General features: G+C 36.4%; 2 protein-coding genes across 3 annotated transcripts in view; both read left to right on the top strand.

Moving 5' to 3' along the window:
• INTS13 (integrator complex subunit 13) overlaps positions 1 to 13,119 on the top strand; it is an 80,253-nt gene extending 67,134 nt beyond the window's left edge. Inside the window, exon 18 of one of the 2 annotated variants that reach the window (XM_074268778.1) lies at positions 7,140 to 7,460. The gene's annotated coding sequence lies outside the window, so the exon portion shown is untranslated. Of the gene's footprint in view, positions 1 to 7,139; positions 7,461 to 13,036 lie in introns of those variants that run through there. The other variant, XM_074268776.1, reaches the window with a different exon arrangement.
• Positions 13,120 to 19,752: 6,633 nt separating this feature from the next.
• Positions 19,753 to 26,987, top strand: part of ITPR2 (inositol 1,4,5-trisphosphate receptor type 2) — a 507,042-nt gene continuing 499,807 nt past the window's right edge. The window contains exon 1 of the mRNA XM_074268787.1: positions 19,753 to 20,375. Within this exon, the coding sequence (XP_074124888.1) occupies positions 20,284 to 20,375 (92 nt within the window). The 5' untranslated portion in view covers positions 19,753 to 20,283. The remainder of the gene's footprint in view (positions 20,376 to 26,987) is intronic.

The following is a 26,987-nucleotide window of genomic DNA, read 5'->3' on the forward strand; positions in this document are numbered from 1 at the left end:
TAGTCATCAGCTAATGTCTTATTTGAGCTCTCAGTATCTCTCTAGTTTGAAGATCCACTCACTTGGTAGAGATACTTTTGAACATAGCCTGAAGTATTTCCACTGGCCACCAGAGGGTATTAAAGGCTGAAAATACCTGGACTACTACCCAAACTGAGTAAAACAAATCCAAACTTGATGGGGAAGTGACTTTATTATTTTTGTTTTAATAACTCATGGCTGGCCAAGTTTAATTTAGTCCAAGAGATGAAATAAAATATTAAAATTTAAAATAAACAATTTATAACTTGTTTCATTTGGTTAGATTTTATACTCTCAGGTTACTTCCCACAGCACTATTAATACACAGTAAGCTATCACAGAGATTTAGTATTTAATTCTCCATGACATTAGTTTTTGTTGAGGACAGGAAATACCAACTGGGTGGATCCCTCCTAGAAAACCTCTGGGAGAATATGTAGAAGTCACATAGGCTATTCAGGCAAGAATGAGTTATAATCAGTATTACCAAAGGGAATATCATCTTCAGTGAGATTATAGATTTATTTAAATATATGAGTATGTATGTAGGAGCATTATTTCCTTACAGATAGAGTACTGTTATCCAAAAATTTGTAAGGTGAATGCATATCTTTCTCCCCCCCAATTTAATAGTATTTTTTCCAATTACAAGTAAAGATAGTTTTCAACATTCATTTTTACAAGATTTTGAGTTCCAAATGTTTCTTCATTTCTTTCTGTCCTCCCTTCTCCCTAGGATAGCAAGCAATCTGAGACAAGTTATACAATCATGTTAAACACATTTCTACATTAGTGATGTTGTGAAAGAAAAATCAGAATAAAAGGGAAAAGGCACAAGAAAGAAAAACAAAAAACAAAAAGAAAAAAAAGTGAAAATAGTAAGCTTCAATCTGCATTCAGACCCCATAGTTCTTTCTCTGCATGTGGATAGCATTTTCTATCTTGTGGTTTTTGGAATTGTCTTGAATCGTTGTATTGCTGAGAATAGCTAAGCCAATCATAGTTGATTATTGCATAATATTGCTATTCCTGTGTATGATGTTATCCTAGTTCTGCTCATTTTATTTAGCAACAGTTCTTATAAGTCTTTCCAAGTTTTTCTGAAATCTGTCCATCATTTCTTAGAGCACAATAGCATTCCATTACATTCAGTACCACTACTTGTTCAGCTATTCTCCAATTGAAAGACACTCCCTCAATATCTAATTCTTGGCCACCAGAAATAGAGCTACTTTAAATATTTTTTGCATAGGCATCCTTTCTCCCTTTTTATGATCTCTTTGAAATATAGACCTACTAGTGACTCTGCTAGATCAAAGGGTATAGAGCTATTTGGACATAGTTCCAAATTGTTCTCCAGAATAGTGGGATCATTTCAACAACCATATGTTGATTTTTTTTTATTTATAATATAATCCCTTGTATTCATTTTTCCAAATTATCTCCCCCTCCCTCCACTCCCTTCCCCCGATGACAGGCAATCCCATACATTTTACATGTGTTACAATAAAACCTAGATACAATATATGTGTGTAAATACCATTTTCTTGTTGCACATTAAGTATTAGATTCCGAAGGTGTAAGTAACCTGGGTAGATAGACAGTAGTGCCAACAATTTACATTCACTTCCCAGTGTTCCTTCTCTGGGTGTAGTTGTTTCTGTCCATCATTGATCAACTGGAAGTGAGTTGGATCTTCTTTATGTTGAAGATATCCACTTCCATCAGAATACCTCTTCATACAGCATTGAAGTGTACAACGATCTTCTGGTTCTGTTCGTTTCACTCAGCATCAGTTGATGTAAGTCTCTCCAAGCCTCTCTGTATTCCTCCTGCTGGTCATTTCTTACAGAGCAATAATATTCCATAACCTTCATATACCATAATTTACCCAACCATTCTCCAATTGATGGACATCCATTCATCTTCCAGTTTCTAGCTACACATATGTTGATATTTTTAATAACAGTAAAAACACTTACATTTCTAAAAGAATATTTGTGCCATGTCTTCCTGTGCCTTAGAATAGAGCAACAAGAATTTTGGAAAATTAGAAATAGCTGTATATATTATTTTATTTTGTGTGACAGCAGTGCCACAAGATTCCATCATGTAGATGACAACATAATTATGTTTTATTGTATCTGATCAGGTACGTGTTGACCTAGTCATTGTTGAAGAGAATACAATAAGACTCAGGCTGGAAAAAAATGAATATTAATATATATTAGGTTGGCCTTGTGTGGGAACTATGAATGAATCTAATGGAACACTTATTCTGGGGTCTACCCTCTGACAGAACTGCCACAGAAGTAATGACTTTTTAGCCACTGAAAACTTTCATAGCACCTTAACAAAGTATTGTTTTTCTTTCTGTATAATCTTATTCCCTTAAGTCATTTGTACATTTCCATAGGAATTCTGGTGTACAAAGTCTGACTCATGTAGTCTACAAGGAAGTGAGAAAAAAAGTATTCAAAACTTGGTTTTGTGTAACTCTAGTTTATATACAAACTCTGTGGGCAGGAAGTGAACTCTGAAGCAGGTGTCTATCCTTTTAGAGAAAGGAAGGCCTGTGAAAAAACAGCTGTGATGGGACAAATCATTGAGAAATAGTATGGGTTCTTGCAATAGTGGGCAAAACACTGGATTAAAGCATCTGAATGCTGGTCTTGGAACCATAAAGGTTTAGGTTCAACTGTTTTCCACATAGACTGGTTGTGTGACTGTGAGGAAGTAACTTAACCTTTTTGTCCTTTAGACAGCTCTCTGAGGAAATATGTTGCAGAGAAGGTGCCAATATGCAGAGCTCTCTTATCTGGGAATTTGTTATGTTAATGAAGTCATAGGCCAGTTTCTATTTCCTATAGATCTTTTATATTTCAAAAACTTAGTTTACTATTATGAATATTAATAATAGCATAGCTAGAGCATTTTGATATTTAGAAAACAATTTCCTAATAAGTCTATGAGGTAGGTAGCATTTGACATGTTTCCTTATCAAGTAGCTTCTTAAAATTGATATTTTTTCCATTTTATTTTCTTTTTCAATTAGTAATCATTATTTTTCTTTTCCTCCCATGCCACTCCTAATTTTGAAGAAAAACAGAAAAACTAAACCCTTGTAAAAATGAGTATACTAAAGCAAAATGAATCCCCACTTTGTCTGTGCTCCAAATGGCATGTCTTATTCTGGGTCTTGAATCTATCACGTCTCTGACAGGATTTGAGTAGAGTTCTGGAATCATTCTTGGTAACTAAATTGTTTAGAGCTCTAAAACTCTTTCAAGGTTGTTTGTGTTTCCAGTAGTAGTATTATATAATTTTTTCTACTGCTCATTTACTCTGCATCAGTTCATATAAGTCTTCCAAGGTTTTTCTGAATCCATCCCTTTTGTCGTATCTCAGACTGTAGGAGTATTCCATGACATTCATATATTATAATTTGTTCAGCCATTACTCACTTTTTTGTACATATGAGTCCTTTTTTTCTTTCTTTGCTTCCTTTGAGTTATAGACTTAGTAAAGATTTACTGCTGGGTCAAAGGTATATACAATATGGTGCTGCTGGGGATATGATTCCATCTTGCTTTGTGGAATACCTAGAATAATTCTCAGTTCTACCAGTAATCTATTAGTGTACCTGTTTTCACATACACTTTCCAACATGTATTATTTTTGTCAATTTTCCCAATGTTAGGTGTAAGATGAAAACACAGCTTTCTTTGAACTTTAAATTTTCTAATTATTAGTGACAGGACATTTTTTACGTAGTTGTTGATAGCTTGGACCGCTTCCATTGAGAACTACTTATTAGGTGGCAGCTAGATGACGCAGTGGATAGAGTACCAGCTTTGAATTCAGGAGGACCCGAGTTCAAATCTGATCTCAGACACTTAACACTTCCTAGCTGTGTGACCCTGGGCAAGTCACTTAACTCCAGCCTCAGGGGGGGGACAAAAAAAAAAAAAAAAAAGAAAAGAACTACTTATTAATTTCCTTTGGCCATTTATTGTTTGAGGAATGGAGCTTTTAGAATTGAAAACTTGATTCATATCTCTTAGTTTCATACCTGAGACTTTATATATCAAATATATTAAAATAACCATATGTACTTGTCTTCATATTCAACCTCCCCACTTGCCTCCATTAGATAAGCTCTTCATATAACTGCAGAAGCTCTAGAATTTGAGACCTTGGACTTTCAGAGATGTTTGCATAACTCTTCTTTGTCTCTTGAGACTAGGAAAAAGGAAAACTGATTTGAGCAAGGATGGTTGTGTTGCTTTTAGACTTTTTTATTTAGGAGAATATATGTATTGCTTTAAAGGAAGATTAAGTATTTATCTCTTCTTTATCCTCCACTCAATTGTCCAAGTGACTTTTACTGAGTAGGACTAACAATATTATCTCTTTTCTTGATAAACTCCAGTCTGTCACCACCAAGATCAAACATAAAGGCCTCTGCTTGGTACTCAAAGCTCTTTTCTACTTTTCCATTCTTCCTACACCTTGTTCTTTATACACTCTACAATCCAGTGATACTGGACTCTTTGCTGTTCCTTGCACAAGAAAATCCTTGGCATTTTCATTAATGGTTTCCCATGCTTGGGAAAAGGAACAGTTAATCTTTAAATTCTCTTCTAGTTCTAAATCAATGATCCTAAATCAGTAAGCTTCTCTGGGTTTCAGTCTTCAAATCTATGGATGAGGTTGTGATTGGGGGTCTCTGAAGTTGCTGCTTGTTCCAGATCTCACTCTAGAGTTATGATCTGTGATCCAGCATTTCTGTGCCATTTCTATCATGGTTTATTCAACATGTTACAGACTAAAATTTGATGAAAGCTTTGTAATGACTTAACATAAACTCTTGCCTAGCCTAAGGCCTAAGGCTAAGGTACAAATTGTACCTTGAGTTTGGTAGCAAAGCTGTCTTAGAATTTACATGCATGGTACAAAACTTTTTGCAGACCTCAGACAGTGATAAGGTTGTCATGGGAGAAAAAACAACCAACATTCTAATCTTTGACCTCTTATAGTCCTAGGGGTGACAATCAGATTTTAAGTATATTCTTTTTTTTTTAGGGGGAATTTTTTGTCGATTTCATTTATATTTGAAATTAGTTCACTACAGAGTACAGACCTCCAAAGAAAACCTCCAGAAGACAATATTGTCTTTTTATCTTCTGAACCAGATTTATACTTGAATCCAGGGGGTAGACTTTCAAGAAAACCTCCAGAAAGCAATATTGGCTTTTTGATCTTCTGAATTAAGCATAAATGCTTCATTAAAGTCACATTCTCTGGCCCACTTGAGAACATTAAAATGATTACAATTGCACTCTTTGTTTAGGAAGTCATCCCATAATGGGAGTATTACTAGCAATACTCTCTCCCACCTTTCCTTCTCCACAAGTTACATTTGTTTATTTATTACTAAAATATGTAACTTGATTAATTGAAAAAAGTAATATGATATGAACCACTACATAGAATTTCCAATCCCTCTTAATTTTGTCTGCCTGCATTTTGGATTTCCTTCACAGGTTAATTATACACTATTTCAAAGTCCATTTCTTTTTGTACAGCAAAACAACTGTATGGACATGTATACATATATTGTATTTAATTTATACTTTAACATATTGAACATGTTATTGGTCAACCTGCCATCTGGGGGAGAAGGGGAAGGAGGGGAAAAATTAGAACAAAAGGTTTTGCATAGTTTTGGTGTGTCATTGGTGTCTGTTTGGAACCAGGAACATTTTTTTTCCATGTTTGACTTTAGATTGTAATTGCACTGACCACATCCTTCACCAGTTTATCTTGTTTTTTTGTTTTTTTTTTTAATTCTGACTGAAAATTCTGTGAAATTATAATCCCTAACAAAGTTTCTGTTCTGTCAATGAAGATGTCCTTGAGTTTTCTTGGTGTATCAATGGCATGTTGAAATTTTGAGGTAGTTTTCTTGGTGTGTCATTAGCATGCCATTGGCGTGGTAAAGTTTTAAGATAGCTTTCTTGGCATGTCATTGGCATATGGAAGTGTGACAAGATTTTCTTGGTGTACCATTGGCATGTCAAATTTTTGACATGTTTTCTTGGCATGTCAAAGTTTTGATGTGGTTTTCTTGGCATATCATTGACATGTGAAATTTTTGAAGTTTTTTTTGGTGCGTAATTTGTGTGTCCTTTTTTTATAGCTATGATCTTGTATTATGCCTTCTAACCCCCAATCACAAGCATACCTGGGTTCCTTCTCTCTAGCCTGCATGTTATTTTCTCGTAATTTGTTCCCATTTCAGAGCATTAGAATACACATTTGCATGCATATTGATTTTTGCTAAACCTTTGAAAGATTCAAGATATCATATTTTCATATTAAGGAACACAGACATTTATGGCTTTTTAGTCAGAGGCATCTTCTAAATATATCATCCTTTTTTTTTTTTTTTTAAAGAATAGAATATTTTTTCAAAATATCCAAACTAGTTGAAACTGCCTACATACCTGATGGGAAATTAAAACTATTCTTTTACCCTCCCAGGCAAACAAATACTAGTTCAGCTTTTTGCACCAATTGATTATGGTCTGCTAGAGAGTTAACTACCCTTCCTACTCCTCCTACACCATCCACATAATCCATTGTGATTGTAAAGACCTTCATATAAAAAATAACATTCATTTGTGTGGCACACTCCTCTTTTTCCAACCTCCTTCTTCTCCAGTCTTTGGTTTCTGTGATGTATTCTCTTTTAAAGAAGTCTAATAGTGAAGATTAAGCATATGAACTATGTGAACTTGGTCATCAATGTGGTCTTGATGAGGCAACAATTAACCAGGATAAAGTTAGAATTAATGTCTTATCAAACTGGAATTTCACCTGTTGCTCAGGAGAAAGTAGAGAACTGAGGGCTCCTCGGGGTGTATTTGGGCACACTAAGTTTAAAAAAAAGTTGTAGTGTCTACCAATTACGCCAGAATACCTTTAGATACTCTGGCCCATTACCTTTCTTCTCAAGCTCCCTTTGAAGAGACACTATTCTATCAGACAGCTTACTCAGTGTAGTATTATCTTTCTTCCTGAATATCTTTCTCCATATGTTTCTGTGACTGTAGGTATTGCTATCTGGCAAGGACACAAGGAAACAGAAAGTAAGATATTCACTCTTGGAATCCCTGACTTTGGAATTTGAGGACATAATCATTCTTTCTCATCTATGCCTCCTCCCATCAGACTGAGCCGCAAAGTCACAGTCTTATCCTTCTACTGGGAAAACTAGAAGAAAACAACTGGGAGAAGAGGAGAAAACAAGCTGGAATACACAGTCTTCAATTTCCCTTACCAGACCATCCCAGCTACTTACTTGGCTTACAGAATTACCCTAAAGAGCAGAAAATTAAGTTCCAACTTAAAATTACTCTTAAAAATGTCAGAAATTGTTAATAAAAGAAAAATCAAAACCATAATATTCTCTTGTTAGTTACAGCTCAAAATCCCCCAAATAAGAATAATAACAAAACCAAAATCTTGGCTATTTTAGACAGACGCTTAGATCTCTGTCTTCCTTTCTCTGTACTAACCCCAGGCATTCACTGGCCCCTTCTGATGCATTCTTTTGTTTGCAATTAGGAATGATCGCAGATCACATGATCTTTATGACTGGTTATAATTTTTGTAATAAAAAACAATGAATTAAGAATAGCTTAATAAACTAGAAGCATTGTGTGGAAAATACCTGCTGACTATAGCTATAGAAAAAGAGTAAGTTAAAGGAGAGAGGGAGAGAGATGTCAAGGAGAGAGAGAGAGAGAGAGAGAGAGAGAGAGAGAGAGAGAGAGAGAGAGAGAGAGAGAGAGAGAGATGTCAAGGAGAGAGAGAGAGAGAGAGAGAGAGAGAGAGAGATAAGGAGAGAGAGAGAGAGAGAGAGAGAGAGAGAGAGAGAGAGAGAGAGAGAGAGAGAGAGAGAGAGAGAGAGAGCTCAAAATTATCTTACTATCTTGAATGGAATTCCTATTAAAAGCACCTGCTAGTAGTAGTCCTCTCTCCTGAATGTCCCACAGAATGTCATCATGCTGTATTACAGCAATTGCTCCTCTTGTAACAACTACTATCAAGTTTTTCAGATCAAAGTACATTTTTCTTTCTCCTGAGTCATCATTGACTTCCTAGAAGTTCAGTACAACTTATAAAATATCAACTCCCATAATATATTTCTCTGCAATCCTGAGGCACTTATGTTAGATTAGAATTGTATAGAGTTCACAGAAGTGAACTTTCAGTGGTACTCTTGTCACAATATGTAGTAACTCTTCTTAAATAAAACCTTTTCTTAGGATCTATATTCATCAGTGTCTTTAATAACTCAGAAATAATAGCAGCTACTCACCCCCAACATATAATTGCATACTGTCCTTCTAGATTCATGCCTTCTTTGATTGCAAAGGTCAGTCTAAACTTAATTACTCCTGGTATAGAAAGCTATATCCCCAAAAAAGTAAATGCTCTCAGAAAGTGTCCAAATATTACTCATATCAAAATTTTAAGTTCACATACACTGGGTTCAGTCTTAGAGACTTCTCTTTGTAAGTTGGGATTTTTTTCCTAGCAATTCATATTTCTTTTCCTATTTTGGGGGACAGCTCAACTCTAGAGGATTACCATAATATTGGAAGACTATATAGAATCTAGGCAGAGGGCCCATAAGAGAAGGAAGGGAAATTATGTTGATAATTTATGAGCTCACTATAAGTTAAAGATAACCTGTTCTATATTGTTTTGTTAATCTTATTTTTTGAATGGGAGCTGAAAACCCAAGTCCGTCATCTTTCTGTCAAGAGGTGGGTTGTATTTTTTATCATTGCTCCTCTGCAATCTTTATGGACTATTTCACTCAGAGTTTGTGTCTTTCAAACTTGTTCATTTTTTACAATGTTGTTATAATATGAATTGCTTTCCTGGTTCTGCTCACTTCACTCTGCATCATTTCATACAAATCTTCATAAGTATTTCTGAAACCTTCTCATTATTTCTTATGGCATGGGTTTATTCCACTATATTTGTATACCACAATTTATTCAATCATTCCCCAATTAATGGCCACCCCTTAGTTTCAAGGGATTTATTTTTTCTAAAAGAAATGGCTTTCACTCTTCTCTGTCACATAAAGAACATAGATGGCAAGATAATTATAGCGCTCACTATAATAACAGAAAAACAAAAGGTTTTATGGGATACATAATGTATGCTTTTTACAGTACTAGGCCATAAGACACAAAGACTATTCTCTAACAGCTTAGCCTAATTGGGAGGCAAGACATGCATGTGAAACAACTAAAGAACAAAATCGGTTTTATAATAATGGAATTCAAATGATATGCATAAGAAAGGGAACCAAATTAAGAGAAATATGATGAGGTATTTCAGGAATAACTTCTGGACTTGGTTAGGTTTTATTGGCAAACTGCTTTCTGGGGATTGCAGAAGAGAGAATGGGGTTCTGTCAGGTAAGGATGTGTTCAAACTGTCTTTTGAGAGTCAATTATTGAATTTTCAGTGGAAGCATTTATATCTCAAAAATCAGCAAATGCTATAAATCAGTTTGACTTGATTGGATAGACTTAAGAGAGAGTTAACAGTGCAGATTAAATTTTTTAAAAGTTTATTGTGGTATCTGGTAAATAAAAACTATTTTAAAAAAAGTTTATTGTGGGGACTATCCTTCACTCCCATCCTGAGAGCTGGCTGTTAAACAATTAGCAACATAGTACTGGATTCTAAGGCTACTAAATTGATAATTTTTTAAAGGGTCTATATTTACTCACACAATTGAAATCCTGTGGTTATCTAGAAATAATAGGAAGAAATGGAAAAGCAGTCAATATAGAGCCAGCCCTTTCTTTAAAGCTCAACTAATTTTTTTTTCTCTTTAGTCGGTAGTACTTTGCTAATCTCATCAGTCACCCTTTCTTCCCAATTTGATCACAGTCTCATCTGTTACACTGCTAGTTAACAGAAAGAAAAGTAAAATGTATGAGACTGTATTCTCATGACATAGAGACATACTGTATTCAAATGATCTGTGGTCTTATTAATTCTAGTCATGTAGATTCCAACCCTTCCATGCCTTCCTATCCTTTTCATCTCACTCTTATCCTTATTATTCTAAAAGTTCATCACAGGCAGTCTACCCAGTGTGCTAGAGTCCTTTTGTTCTTTCTGTCACTATCATGAAGATACCGTGGAGTACTCTGGCTTTCTACTTATCATGACCAGCCACAAAAGAAACTATATGAATTTCTTGTTCAATTGTTTTCAGTCATGTCTGATGCTATATGATCTCCCCACCCCCCTACCCCCGCCTGGTTTGGTAAAGACACTGGAGTGCTTTGCCATTTCCTTTTCCAATTCATTTTCCTGATGGAGACTGGGTTTCAGGGCACATGTCCTGGTATCTACATTTTTCTTGGATAAAGGAAAGAAAACAATCAGCAGACATTTACTGAATATCTGCTTTTTCAAAAATGGTCTTCTAAATCAGAGTTAGGAAATCTGAATTAAAATCCTAATAATGCTACTATATCAAGCCAATATAGGTCTGTGTGCTCTTAAAAGAAATAAACTGACCTATCAGAGCTCAGTTATTTTTGACATATGAGGAAACTGAGGCTAAGTGGTTTGCCCAAAGAAAGTGGGCTTCAGTTCAAACCCTTGTACTTATTAGCCATCTTACTGTAATTAATTCATGTTGGTTCTTTTAGTCTCTTTTTTGCTTAATATGGAAAGATACTTGAATTACCTTGCAAAGTTGCTAGGAATAGATTCCTAACATATACAGTTTTCTACATACAAGTCATTGTTCAGTCATTCAGTCATATCTGATTTTTGTGCCCTCTGGACCATAACATGCTAATACTGTCCATTGGATTTTCTTAGCAAAGATACTGGAATATTTTGCTAATTTCCTTCTCTAGCTCATTTTACAGATAAGGTAATTAAGACAAACAGGATTAAGTAATTTATTCAGTCACACAGCTAGTAAGAATCTGAAGCTGGATTTGAACTTGGATCTTCTAAACTTCAGGGCCAAGTTCTCTATGCACTGTACCATTTAGCGAAGTATTTCCTTCAGTAATCATATTACAACTGTTCTAAGGAGGTTTTTGTGAGTTGGTGTATTTGAAAAATTCATGCCCGCTAATTTATTTGGTGGTGAGTCTTTCCAAATTTAGCTCAGCATGTTAGTTATAGTTTTCTAGACTAGAAACTGTAAAACCTTCTTTGACTTTTCTGTGTCTTACTCTATTTCCAATCTGAGTTCAGTTATATATTATTTCAAACTAATTGTCAGTTTATCTCTTTTGGTTCCATTCATAATTTCTCTTCTCTAATACAAATTTTTATCTTCCCACACATAGTTTACTTTAACATACTTTTCTATTTCCAATCAATTCATTCTACACTTTCTAAATTAATATTTCTAGAACAGTACACTCATCAAATCAAATGCACAATTTGACAAGTGTATAATCACTATTGTTGAATCAAATTCAACCTACTCTGCCTAGTTTTCAAGGAGCTCTATCATTAATCCCCCTCTATCTGTCCAATAATATTTCCAATTACTTCTTAAAATTTAATTTATACTCCATCCAAAAAGACATTCTACTTGTTTTTTGCTCATGTTCTTAGCCTTAGTTAGAAAACCCTCCACACTGATGTCTACCTGTTTTTCAATTCCATTATGAAAATTGCCACAATGAAATAACAATAGTAATTCATATTTAAATTTATAAGAAATGCTATGAAGTAGATAATACAACCAGTAGTTTCCTTAATTTTATAGATGAAAAGCTGAGACTCACCAAAGTTAAAAGATTTGTCAAGAGTTATATAGCTATAGTCTGCCACAGGATTTGTTCCCAGGTTTCCTCACTGATTTGTTCTTTAACACTTATAGTTAGTTTCATATAGTTTAATGCTACAGTATTTCTTGTATGTTATCATTGTGTTCTCAACAAGATAACTGTAAACTTTCTGAGGGAAAAGAACCATAACTTTCTATCCTTTCAATGATACTACCCTGCAAGGTGCTGAGCCCATAGAAGATGCTTTGTAAGTCTATGTTTATTTGTTGTTATATAGTTATTATTGTAAAGATATTTTCTAATCATGCTAGCTACTTAGCTTCACACAGAGAACTGTTATAAGGCTACAATGGGGAATGGACGAAATAGTGTGGCCAATTCACAGTAACATATCATTATTCCTAGAAAAATTGCAGCTCTAAGCTGTTTACCTACTTCTGATGATGGGTAAATAATTGTATTACCTCTATATAGGAACCAAAGACCATTTGTCCTCAGGGTCTCCAGGGGGCAGATTGCTTTTTTTTTTTTTTTTTTAATTAGGCCAAGCAAATTTCATGCTGCCAGGATATAGTACAGGATACGTGAACATTTTTGTAGCAAGCTTCAAAGCCATGTCACTTTTGGTTTGAAGGTTGTTTCTCCATTTATATTACTCTTTCCTTCATTTAGTAACTTTTAATAGATATTCTTAAAGAGGTCAATGATTAAAAAGAAAGATTATTTATTTATGGCAACATTTTTTTTTTGTAGTAGCAAAAACCCAAAGATAATATCCTCAGTTATTAAACAAACATGAACACAATAGAATATTACTACAGTTCAAATGATGAGGAATGTGAAAAATATCAAGGAGCATGGGAAGACTTGTATATATATGTATATATATATATATATATATAATATGTAGAGAACATAAATGTAAAGAGCAATAATAACAACAAAACTGAAGTGGAATGCTATGAAATTAGACTAGAAACTAGAGCAAAACTAGTCCTAAAGAAGAAGAGGTATGGGAATGTACTGCCTTCCTTTTTTGCAGAAGTAGGGAACTATGGATGCAAAATATAGCATATAATGTTGTACTTGGCTGCTGTGTTGTTGAATTTGGTTGAACTGGTTTTCTTCTTTTTTTCTTCTTTTATAAGGTGTGGCTCACTGGAAGGTGACAGAGAGATACATTGATGAATGATTTAAATACAAAAGATACCAATAAAAATGAAAAAAAAAATCAGAGTATTTACTTTGTGCCTAGAAAAGAAACCACTAAATTCCTGCACTGAATGCTTTGAAAATGTAGTTGAAGAAACATCTTTGTCTTACCTTTAACATGGATTAAATAGAAGACCTCGTATAGTGTTTAAACATTTTATTTTGTTGTTAAATATACATTTTTTTGGGGGGGAAACATAAGATATTCATGCAATCATAGTTATAAAGTTTATAGTGGTTTAAAATTTTATTAAAGCACAAAAGAATTATAACTATGTATATGTATTGTACCTGAATTTACCTCTACTTTTTCTTTTATCTTTCCCCTACTCTTAATCCTTTTATGGTAGAACTTATACTCAGCTTAGAGAGATAGGAAGTGACTATTTTAAGCGTTTTCAGAGAGCCTGTTTGTTGTATTATGGTAGAGCAACTCAGTTCAAAATTGCACCCATGCCTTCTGTCTCATTACAGTTAGGAGATACAGTAGATAGAATGCCAGGCTTAGAGTCAGGAAGACTCATCTTTTTGAATTAAAATCTGGCCTCAGACACTAGCTCTGTGACCCTGAGCAAGTCACTTAATTCTGTTAGCTTCAGTTTCCTCATCTGTAAGATGAGCTGGAAAAGGAAATGGCAAACCATTCTAATATCTTTGCCAAGAAAACCCAATTGAGGCCATAATGGAAAAGCAATTGAACAACTGATTTCTGTCCTAAGCTATTTAGAACAGAAAGAGTACATATGATCAAATATTCTCCCAGTCAGAGCTAGGCATACTGTTATCAACTATGGAGGATTTAAGATATGACCGACATGGTAGAATTTGAAAGTCATGGAAAAGCTCCCTTGTCCAAAACTTTTTCCTACTTGACTATCGATCTTTGAGTTCTCTCATGAGACATTGTACCCATTAAGATGATAACATTTTGGGATTTTTTTGGGGGAAAAAAGATGTTATTTGGAAGCATAAAAACTTCATCATTGAATGAAGTTTTCACATTTTCTAGCAAAGCTCTGAGGGAATAGGACAAAGGACAGGCAAATTTAGTTGGATGGAGGAGGCTTGTTTGAGAAATGGAGTATTTTTTTCTGTTGGCTAGACTCTAGTGAATTGATATAATGTGAAGGCACCTAGGGAAACTTAAGGGAAGAGATATTGAAACAGATGATAGCAACATGTATATGGGGGAAAGGGGTTGTCCTGAGAAATGAACAGGGGTGGGGGTGGAACAAAAAGAATTTCCTTTCCAATTTTGCATAGAGCTAATTTTGCTTCCTTTTGCAGAGTTCCTTTTATGTATTCAAGATGTGATTTTCCATAGATCAAATAGCATTGCATGTGGTGGTAGAGTTTTCACAAATTCCAGAGGATGATTTTTTACCTCTATTAAAATTAGAGAGGTGCATCTAGGAGAGAGGTGGGGAGCTCAACTCTTGGAATTTATACAAGGCATGTTGTTTGTATCCTCTTAAAGAAAAAGGCAGAAGGAAAAGTTTGTTTTCAATTTGTAGCATTGGACATTTTCACAGTTGAGGAAACAGGTACAGAGAAATGGATGACTTGTCCAAGATTACCCATTCAGTGTGCAAAGCAGGATTAAATCCTGGACTTTTTTTTTTTTGACGCAGGTAGGAGATAGATATAGAGGATATAATGCTGTCTAGAGTTAAAGAAATCTAAGTTCAAATATATCCTCAGATACTTAATAGCTGTGTGACTCTGGGCAAGTCATTTTACTTCCTGCCTCCTTTGCAGGGTTGTTATAAGAATCAAATGAGATAATCATAAAATATTTGGCTCATAGTGCTAATTTTTGTATTATTTTCTGACTCCATGTCTAGCCTTCTGTCCATCATATTAAGATCTACTCCTTTTCTTCTTCTATTTTAATCTCTCTGTGTGTCTCTATCTCTGTCTCTGTCTATATCTACATCTTTCTTTGTCTCTCTGTCTCTCTCTGTCTCTCTTCTTAGACTTCTTTTTTATACAAGGGGCCTGGGATAGGCATGGGAGCTCTTATTTCATTGGTATAGGTTAAAAATATTCTCTTCCAATGCAAGTTAGCCCCTTCTCTGCAACTTATGGTTTGAAAGAATTGCTTCTAAAAAACCTTCAGTGCTTGCTCAAGGTCACACAGAAGAGGCCGCACAAGAAACCAGGTCTTCCTTGCTTTGAGGCTAGTCTCTCCATCACAACTACTGTTTCAGTTATTAGTGTTTTGGGACAAAACATTTCAGTTCATCATTGACACCCTGGATTTCCACTTTAGTTCTCATATTCACAAATGAGAAATATAAAAATTTCCAAAAATGGATTTATCAATTGATAGAATGATCCATTCCTAGAAGTTACTCTTCTTAAGATTTACATTAGCCATTTTGGAGAGGACATCACATCGCCAACTCATTTTGATTTTGTAGTTCACTAAAACTCCCGGATCTTTTCCAGATATATGGCTGTTCAATTATGTCTTTCTTACTCTGCTTCCATTTTTTGTTTATAAAGGTAAATTTCTGTAACACTCTATATTTGTCCTTATCTTCATAAGGTTAAGGAAGTAGATAAAGATAAGGATGAATACTGAGAGTTAAAAAGATGTCCTTCCCTTTCCTGATATACTACTTTAACGGTCCATTTTTTCCAAGAGGACCAATGACATCACAGAGTGATGTCTTGACTTGTGGGTAAATTGGATTTAAGTGAAACAGAGTTATACAAAATTATCAGCCTCACTCCTCTCTTCCAGAGTCACTGAAGTCCAAGACAAAAGTCAGTATGACTGGCAATGGTCCCAGGAGGTAGTAGGAAACTTTGATGCTTTCACTGTTGGACCAAGCTCTGAGCTCTCCACAGTGCCTGCTTCAGCCTCCTCTCACAAGCTTGGAGTAAATATCCCCTAACTCACTGATGGGTTTGAGACCTGTCAGTTACCTTCAACCTGGTTTAGCCGGTCTGCCCAGAGGATTTATCAGGGTGTGGCTGCTTCCAATTCTACAGCTTCTTGTAGCCACAGGTGAGAGAGGAATGTCTAGTAGACACCAAAGGTGGATGAGCAACCTTGCAAAGGGTTTGGCTAGCCCTCACACTGGAAGTGCTAGTCCTCCTTGAATACCCCTCACACCCCACTCTAATGGTAATAGAGGTAAGAATCACTCCTCTGGAGTTTTTGTGGTGTCTGCCACCACCTGCAAGGCTATCAGAGAAAATCATGCATGTGTGAAAGGAACTTTATAAAAGGGAGCAAGTTTAGCACTATTCTACCTAGTTTTCTTGTTGGTAGAGCTCTAAAGTGTTCCAATTCTAGAAGACAATTTGGAATAACAGGACCCAACAGTAGCTGGTATGTAATATACTGAGGATTCTTTTTTTTTTTTTTTTTTTTTTTAGCACCATGTCAGAAATATAGTAAGCATTTCAGAAATGCTTATTGATTATAGGATAAATTTTACTGGAATTCCACAAAATTTATCAGAAAAAGATATATACTATTTGCTATCCACTGTGTTAATTTTTCTTATTATCTTGTGTCATTTACAAATTTGATAAGTATGCTATTTATGTCTTCATCAAGCTATTGACAAAAATGTTAAATAGCACAGGGTCAACCATAACTCCTTGAGGCATTCCCTTGGAGACCTTCTGCCAAGCTATAATAATATTTGTAAAGCATTTAGCACTGTGCCTGGCACATAGTAGGTGTTTAAGAAAGGCTTGTTACTTCTTTTCCTTTCCCTTATATTGACACCAAAGTATTGTCATTCCTAGATGATAATGCTGAATACTGCTTATTGTATTTGAAATATAACATATTATATTTGTTTTTGGCACCAGGAAGATGAGTTCAAATTCTGCTTCAAGCACTGACTAGTTGTATAAACTCTGAGCAAGTCCCTTTGAGGAGGATTGGGGGGGGTGAACCCTGAAACTGTGTGCCCTTTAATCTGTAAAAGAAGGGAGATTGACATCTCAGGATTCCCTCCCAGCCCCCTGGGAAAAGCATACCTTCTCAGTTATCTGGCCAGAGATATGGTCACAACCCTCTATCTACTGAGTTGAAGATTAGCCCAGGACCTCTCCCAGTAGCTGGAACTTTCGTGGGCTCTGGAGCAGTTGGAGATTTGGGCCTGATTTTCCTATTGAATGGCTTGAAACTCCAAGATAAGTACTCTCTTTTCAACTAGAAATCTAGGCTTGGGGGCATTGACAACATTGAATGGAAGCTCTAGCCTTAGACTGCTATAAAGGACAATTCTAAACTCCAAATCTCTGCAGAAGTCTGAAAGCTCCCTTGGCAAAGCTGCCTACCAGGATTCTAGTCCACTCTGAAAATATCCTCTTCTCAGTGATAACCTTTATTTCCCTGACAGAACCTCTTGCTACTAAGAAGTTGTCTTCCTAGCAAAATTGGCTTTTCAGTGTCAATAAAAATCCCTTTTGCCATTCAGACTTTTCAGGTTCACAAATTCTTTCACATTGGTCCTGTATGCAGACCATAGGGGATTCTCACTTCCATCCTCTACCACTAGACCTGCATCACCTTGACATTACTTGAAATGATTCTTCCACTATGAAATGAGGAGATTAGACTATTCTCTAAGTCTCTTCCATATCCTCTAAATTCTCTATTCTCTAAAATCCCTTCCAGTTTTAAATCTGTGAGCCTATGATTTGTCTCTTCCAGAAGAAGAGTTATGAGATGCTTTATCAAATAATTTGAGGGGGAAAAAAAAAAGCTAGAGAAAGAATATTTACAGCATTCCCTTGACCTACCATTTAAGTAATCCTGTCAAAAAAAAAAAAGTATCTGGTATCACCTGTTTTTCATGAAGCTATGTTAGTACTTTGTAATCTTCAATTCATTTAGGAGAAACCAGGCTTCAAGATCTGGAGAACCTCAGGTCAATATACAGAAAACAAATAGATTTATACAATGGTGATACTTAGGCAATTATTTTTAATGATATCCTTCCCTTGTTACATCTGGTTTCTGAGCTGCCCTGGAGAATCTGAAGCAGCAAATCTATACCCGGATATGTCCAAATACTGTCTCATTACAAGGACATCTGATAGATCAGCTAATTTAAGTTTTTAGATGACTATCATCTTTACTACCACAAATACTCATTATGAATATTTTAATATGTATATATTGGAATTTTCTGATTTTTGACCTGTTTGAGTACATGCCACATAACAGGGTCCCTGGTTTAAAGGGTTTGAACAGTTTAGTGAATTTTCTCTTGTAATTCCAAATTGTCTTTCAGAATTGTAGGAGCAACTTGCAGTTCCATCAACAGTGCATTAGCATGCCTGAGGGAAAAACTTTTAAAATAAATGATATTAAGCAAAGAGTCCAGGTGGAGAAACTTGTCAAACTTCCCGTTTCTTTGTTTTTTTTTTTTTCCTAGCTGATTCAGCTTATTTTAGAATCACCACAACTATAATAGTCAGCGTTTTAAAATGGAAACAAAAGCAAGTTGTTGAAGACGCCTTTGTGCTTATTGAATTATGCACCCATAATAGTAAACTGGGAATTTAGCGTTAAGGATGTAAGCACGGACATTCATTTCAGGATTTTGAGATTACTGATTTAGCTAGGGGCTACTTGGGGCCTCTAAACTAAACTATATTGACAAAATTAAATATAATTGCCTTCCTTGGTAATTCTATATATTTTATACCTTTAAAAACATTATTTTGAGGAGCCCATTTCACAAAAAAGTTTAAGAGCCCCTGAAAGCTCAGAAACTCTCAGAATTTAAACTTCACCGAAACTAGTTTCTTTTCATTGTTCCTTGTTGCACTCGCAAACTGCTAGCCAGAGGAAAAAAGTGACATCTCATCAGGGCGTACGAAATTGAGCACTCTAGTCACAGTCTGAGACCCTCCGTGACTTGGTAGTACCGTGTGCAGGCCCAAAGTGCCAGCATGGTTCTGTCCCCGTGATGTCAAGATCGGGAGTATGAAGTTTCGTTGGCCGTGCCTTCCCCCTGAATGTGAAGTGAGGCCCAGAAATCCTCCCGTCTCTTTCTCCTTCCCCGCTCGGAGTTCCCGCTTCCCCTCACCATCAACATCTACTTCTTTTCTCTTCCTTCATCTCTCCCAAAGTGCCTTTCCATCCGCAGCTCCCCGCTCCCGTTTTGCTCCCAGCTGCCTCTCTCTTCCCTTCCCAAGCCTTGGGAGAAGCTCAGAGGTCCAAGTCGCTAGCACGCCAGAGTCCTAGAAGCCAGCGGAGGAGGAGTAAGGAGGCTGGGCCAGTGGGAGACTAGGAGGCGGCAATGGGGAGACATTGGGGTGGGAGGGGGAAAAGGAGACTTCCTCCGGGCCGGCCTCTCTAAGGGTGGCTCCTCCCGGTCCTCTTCAGGCTGAAGTTTCCGTAAAACCCAGAGGCAGCTAGGACTAGGGGCCGGTTCCCCCTCACCCGAGACTGGGTGGGGGTAGGGGCAAGAACTGTCCTAGTGCTCCAGTTTACTCCGCCCCGCTGCAGATAGGTCTCCGCCCCTTTCCATCCCTTCCCCCCCCCTCTCCATCCTCCTCATCCCTCCCCCAATCTCTCAAACCAGCTCCTCCTGCGGCCCCCGCTCCCTGATTGGCCGCGAGTCCCCTCCTCCTTCTAGTCGAATAGGCTACCCCAACCTGATCAAAAATTTCGCCCGAGGCGAAGCGACACACGCGCGAGCGCGCACACACATACACTTAGACCTACACACAGACACTCACACCCCTAGAGAACCCCAGCAGAGGCCAGGCGAAGTTAGCGCCTGCCGTGGGTCCGGGGAGGGAAGGAGGGGAGCCCGAGAAGGGAGGAGAGAAAGGAGGAGGAGCAAAGGTGCTGGAAGAGAGAAAACTCAGCAGAACTTGAGAAAGGAAGAGGAAACCTGCCCGGGAGGCGCCGCGGCAGCCGGCTGCTCAGCCTGCGCGCCCGCGACTTTCGGGTGTCTCGGGCAGCGGCAGCTGCGGCGGGGCAGGCACTGGCGAGGCTCATGCCCGGCTCTCCGGGGGGCACAGGAGCTGGGGGCCGAGCCCCACGCCCAGAAGGGTCGTCCCGGCGGCAGTGTTAGCCGCTTCCCTGCCGCTCCTCGCTGCTCTCGGCTCTTTGGAAAGAGGGTGTCGAAGGGCACCGGGGGATCCTCCCCAAAAGCCTTAAAAAAGGAGCAGCCGCTGTAGAAAATGAGACAGCATGTCTGACAAAATGTCCAGTTTTCTGTACATCGGGGACATCGTGTCCCTGTATGCGGAGGGCTCTGTCAACGGCTTCATCAGTACCCTGGGGTAAGGAGAGGGGCTCGGGCTGGGGACGCAGGCTCAGGCGCTTTCTCTCTTTTTCTCCTTTTTCTTTGGGTTTTCCCAGGGTTGGGGAAACTTCCCCACACTATGTGCACCGCCCTGCACTCTTCAAACCCCTTTCCCCCACCCCCGACTTGAGGAACCCGCCGATCTGACAAGCTGAGGACTGAGAGCTTTGCCCCAGCTCACAGGAAGCTGCTTGGGGAGAACTGTTTCTCTTGCAACTCCACAATCTCATGTGGAGAGACAGATCAAAGGAGGAAGTGATTGAGAAGCCCTCGAACAGGCCTGGGGAAGAAGTTCACCTTCTTTACTGGCTTATTCCCCAGAGGTTGTTTTGCCGAAAACGTTGGCTTTTGAGTAAAAAAAAAAAAAATTCTCTTCCAATCTTTGCTTCCCAACTCCGCCTCCTCCCCATCCCCATCTATTCCGTACCTAGAATCATTACCCTAGAATCACCTGAGACGGCGGGATGCATCCAGGACACTAGAGTCACCACCTTGACCTTTCCCCTTTCTCTCGGCTCAGTTCCTTTTGCTTATGCCAGGTGACCAATCTCCGCAGAATTTGGGATTAGACTGGGGATCCTATGCTGAAACTCTTAAAGGGTCTGACAGTCAATCAATAAATACGTAGTAAATGCCGGGGACTGTGCTAAACTTTGGGGGTTACAAAGAAGGGCAAATGTAAGCAATTGTGTACAAATAAGCTATAGACAGGATGTAGGAGAGATAATTAATAGAGGGAAAGCATTAGAATTAAGGTAGATCAAGAAAGAGTTCTTGCAGATTTTAGCTGGGATCTGAAGGAAGCCGGAGAAGCCAAGAGATGGCGGGGTGAGGGAGAGCCAGGGAAATACCTGAAGTTCAGGGATGGCTTGTTCCAGGAAAAGCCAGAAGGCCATTTGCAGGGTCATTGGATGGCCAGTTATGTGCGTGCCAGGGTGTAAGAAATCAGGAGAAAGCCAGATGATGAATGGTTTTGAACGTTAAACTGAGGGTTTGATGGGTTCCCAATAGTTTCAAGATTCTCTTTTAATTCCATGCCCTCCAAGAGAGGCAGGGTGGTGCTATGGAAAGATCTTCTCTGGTGTGAGAGGACTTGCATCAAATTCTGTCATTTACCTGTAAGATCTTAGGCTAATCCCATCAACTTTCAGGCCCTCAGCTTCAGCATCTATAAAAAAGGGGTTTGGATCAGATGGACTCTTCTATGGTCTCTTCTAGCAACTATAAAGCAGTTACGTTTGCCCTGTTGCTTCTGAAACTCAGGTCAAGTTTAGAACTTTCCAAATTCCAGAACCTTTCAGATTAAACTCTTTTAAAGAGTTTAATAAGAATTTTGTTTTAAATCAAAATCAAAATTCTTGAGATCCATCATCAATTTATGAATGAAAAAGAAATGAAGTGCTATTAAAATGAATTCTCATGCAAAGTGCTTTAAACGTTGACTAAAGCAGGCAGTTTTCTGGCTTCCTTAATTCTGATGAATAACTTACTGTGTAATTTATTAATGGGTTAAACTTTGATATGGTATAAAAGGAAATGTCTGTGTGCTTCTCTAAGCACTTATGCAATAAAATAAAGACTATTAATGCTGTGGGACTGCTGTTAACACTTTAGGATGTTACTGTATGTTGTGTTTGTGGTTACCTTATTGATTGTGCACAATGTATGAATATGTATAATTTACTGTATAATGAAGTGTAACTGTCCTCGTATTTAAGAATCTGATTAATTGCCATAGTACTAGTATAAGTCCCATTGCCATCTCTCTACTCCCCTTTCTTCCATAAATAGTTATCTCTATAAGCAATGTTCAGTGCCTATTAAATATGTTGAAAATAAATGTTATATGTTAAGAATCCTGGTTTGCCCATTGTTCATTTGGTGAGATACAATAGCTTTTGGCAGAAATAGTGGAGAAAGTTTAAATTCAGAGTACCAACAAAGTCTTGCCAAGTACCCTCCTCCCCTGCTACCCTTTCCCACTCCCCATAAAATTTTCAAATATTCATCATGAGATAGCCATTACATTCCTTTGATGCTAAGGAGGCATTATGATTTGTAGCTGCAATATGATTTATAGCTTTTTTGCCTGTGGACAATGAAAAGAATAAAATTTGGTTTAAGGAAAAGACAGGTTGATATAGGATTGTGTTAAAAGTTTGATTCAATTGAATAAATATTTATTAAACACGTACAAAGTGTATGGCACTAAAGCTACAAACTTAAGACCACTTAAAAACCACTTAAGACAAAAACTACAAATGAAAATCACTTTTCAAATTTATTTGAGGACCTTAAATTCTACTGTGGGTTACAACAATCTAAACAGATAAGAAAATAAAATATAACTTAGATGAGAGAAAGAAACGATTAGCAATCAGAGGGATCAGGAAAGGCTTTTTATAACAGGTGACATCCAGGTTAAACACTTTTGAAAGTTGCAGATTTTAATAGCAGGTGAGATGACATTCATGAGGAACAGTCAGTATAAAGGCACAGATATAAGTGATACAATGCCAAATTCAGGGAATTTTTGAGGAGACCAATTTGGCTGGAATTCAGGATGAGTGAAGGAAAGTACTGTTGCATGAAATAAATCTGGGAGGGCAGCTTGGAGCTAGATTGTAAAGTGTTTAAAATGCCAAGCTCAGGAGTTTGTATTTTAATCTAGAGGCAATAGAGAGTCCCTGAAAATTCTTGAGCTTAGAAGTAATTTAATCTTTTGCTTTTGGAAGGTTATTTTGATAAACGTTTAAAAGGAGAGATGGGAGTGGGGAGAGAACAGGGTCCATAAGGAGCTATTGAATTAGTATTGGCAAAAGATGATATGGGTAAGAACCAGGGTGATAGTTGTATGAGTGGAGAGAAAGGGATGGATGAGAAAGGCATTGCAGAGCTAGGGGCAGTTAGGTTATACAGAATCAAGAGGACCTGTGTTCAAATGTGACCTCAGATACTTACTAGCTATGTGTCAAGCCATTTAACCCCCACATTACAAAGCCAGAATTGTCAAGAATTAATATTTGATTGGATGTGGAGAGTAGGCTAGAGGGAAGAATCCAGCCTGAATTTGAACTTATAAAACAATGACGGGAAGGTTGGTGGTACTCTCAACAAAAATACTTAGTAAGTACTATTTTTTATTTTTTAAATAAGATTTTTTAATTGAAGTTTATGATCTCCAAATCTTCATTTATCTACTCATTGTTTATAAACAAAGTAAGCATGTCAACTAAGTAGTCTGTATTTCTGTGTGATGAATCATCTTGGGAGGAGTGTTTGACTTTCCTCCGCTTGTTTCTGTTATGATCTAAAACAGTTTTCTTTGAAAACTTGCATAATATTTAATATTGTTTGCTTTTTGGATTTTGAAATTGTGTTATCCTCAGAGTATGTTTGTACAATGTATTATTTTCCTGCTAATGAATTGAATCTTACAATGAATAATGTGATGGTATCTTTATATAGCTAGGTTCTGTGGTAAGGAAGGTCATTAAAAAACGCTTATATTGGCTGTAGTTTAACTTTCATTGATTAAATGTTCTTGCTTTGAGATGGACCACTCTGTAGTTCAGCCAACTTTTTTAGTATTTGTATGTACTAATGGAGTTCCGGGATTTGGTATATCACCCTGTAAAATCTGCTTTAAAATATAGTCTGATAAAAAATATATATGTATAGTCTGTGAGTCTTAATAAATGATAATGGTGCTGTCCTGTTAATAACCTCTGGTCTTCACTTAATGGCATGGTGTCAACTTAGATCCTAGAATAATTCTCTACTCTTAAGTAATCCAGAATAAAACTGGTACCAAAAAGAATAATCAAATTTTTATCTGGTATCATCTAAACTCTGTTGAAAACAATAATTAATTATTTTTAAATTAATATTTTCTAAAGTCTGCTCCATGTTACATATGTACATAATTTTCGCAAAAATGCATTACTGTGTATTCAGGAAGCATAATAGTTTCTTTTAAAATGACCCCTTCCATGTAATTACTTTAATAGAATATATTTCATAGGGAAAAGGAGACATACTACATTTTCTTCCTTTTTCAAATGCTGAATAATTAATGAAATCTTCATGATCATATCTAGAGGGAACTTGGTATTAAAAAAAAAAAGACAGTGATGATTACTCTATTTCAACTCCAAAGCTCCAGTTTCTCTTCTCTCTGGTTATTAGAGATGCTTCTTACTTTTTGTTTCTTCAGCATTAATTTAGTTTAGGAGTTGTGTTTTCCTTTTTTGTTTTTCAATTATAGTAAATAAGATTCATATCAGAATAGCATATACTATATTAACTGGCTTACATTTTTCTATCTAATCTTATTTAAGTGTAGGTGGTTTTGTGATTATGCATCTTAAAAGCACCAGTCTTATAATCAAAGAGAACTCCAGAAGTAGAGTCAGGAAAAAAATTAGAATTAATTAGAATCTTGTCTCTGACTCTTATTAGCTGTGTGATCATTGACAAATGCTCTGAACTGTAGCAAAAGAAGCAAGCTCTCATTAAGCACAGTAATCCTTGCAATCACACTATGAGGTAGGTTCTATAATATCCCCATTTTATAGTTTAGGAAATTGAGGTGGACAGAAATAAAGTGAGGTGTCCAGAATCACAAAGCTATTAAGAGCCTAAGAGTAGATTTGAACTAGATTAGAACTCTGAACCTGGTTCTAGTCTTTTTGACTCTAGGCCCAGTGCTCTAGACATGGTGTCATTTACCTTTCTCATATGTACAAGATATATAATAGTACCTATATCTACTTAATAATGTTCTTAGATTTAAATGAAATTATTTATTATATAAACATCCATTGTTATTTTCATTTTTTTATATTGAATAAACTAAAAATTCTTTATAGCTCTAACATTATATAATTTCTTAGTAAGTTTTGAAACTTTGGAGCTGTGTCCTTTAAACAATTCCTGTGGTTTATTTTTTAAAATGGAATATTCAATTCCAAGAAATAAAATTTAAGATCCTGAAAAAAAACTCCTACGAATAGACTCCTAATATATGTAGCAATATATATCTATATCTTTATATCATAGCACCCTTCTTGAGAAAAATGGGATGATTTGAAACATGACTTATTTATTCTATCTTTCTGCAAAATAGGTTATAGCTAAGATTTACCTTATTTGATAATAGAACTCAGAAACAGAGGGTTTTGTTTTTTTGGGTGTGTGTGTGTGTGTGTGTGTGTGTGTGTGTGTGTGTGTGTGTGTATGTTTGTGGTGTGCAGAAGTGTGAACAGGCTGGGGAAGCCATTATTAAATTTTTGTTGTGAGCATCCATACCTTGAAAATACGAAAATGGAACAAATGAAAATTTGATTTTTTTGTTTGTTTATTGTTTAAACTTAAGAACCTATTAATAATGAAAATTGAACTTTAAACGTATGTTTTATATACATTTCCCACCAGGAGAACAAATTGTTAAATATTTATAATTGCTTTAAGATAACACACAATTTTGTGGATGGCCATGCTGGAAATAGGTCAGGAAAATTTTATCTCAACCCCTTCCTGCTTAGGGTTTTGTTTCTGATCCTTTAATTTGTCCTCAGAAATAATGGAGTAATTTTTTAAAATTACAAGCCATAGAAAATATTAATGAATTTTTAGCATTGACGACTTAATATTTCTATTGGATATAGCAGAGGTAAAAAAAAAAAAAGTGAAAAATCATTGAAACCTTTAATATGCTTTCCACTTTATAGACTGATTTTAGTGCTAACACTGAAGCATTTTGGATACATTTTCCTTGCCTTTCTGTATGCCTTTTCATATTCCCAGGAAGTTAAAGCACATATTAAATGGAAAATTTCCTGTTGACTTAAATGATGTTATATTAATGCATACATATATGTGTATATATACACATACACACATATATATTTATAATAAATAATTATCATTGCTTCCCATTGCCTTCTCATTCATCCCTTCCTCCCTGTAATAAATAAGTGTAGATAATAAATCAGTTCATTATCTGCGTCTGAAAATGAATGCCTCATTTTCTGTTTCCTCTCTGTTAAGAGGTGGGAATCAGTCTTCACCATCAATCTTCTGAAGTTATTTGTGGTCCTTTGCAATATTCAGAGTTCTGAAGTCTTTCAGTGTTGTTTTCCATTTCATTGTTGTGGCATGACTAATTTATTCTTTTGATTCTACTTTTTTTTATTCTTCATTAATTTATAAAGTTCTTGTCAAATTTCTCTGAATTAGTTTTCATCATTTCTTATGGCAAAATAATATTCCATTACATCCTTATATCACAATTTATTCAACTTAGTTGTTAAAAAAAGAAGCATGGCTGCAGTTGCATTAACTTTTCATGATTTTTCATCACTTTTTATTTAATTGTCCAGGTGAATCCAACAAATATTTATTCAGCACATGATACATATAAGCATTGTTCATTGCTGCTGAATATGTGAAAACAGTACCAAAAAAAATTGTATGCCTTCAAAGTGCTTGTAATTTAATAAAATAGTGCATATTTCTTGTAAATTAGATAAGGATTAGACAGATGAAGATCAGACACATGCTTGGACACATACTTCTGAAGGATGAA

The sequence above is a fragment of the Sminthopsis crassicaudata genome, chromosome 5 (assembly GCF_048593235.1).
Source record: "Sminthopsis crassicaudata isolate SCR6 chromosome 5, ASM4859323v1, whole genome shotgun sequence".
NCBI lineage: Eukaryota > Metazoa > Chordata > Mammalia > Dasyuromorphia > Dasyuridae > Sminthopsis > Sminthopsis crassicaudata.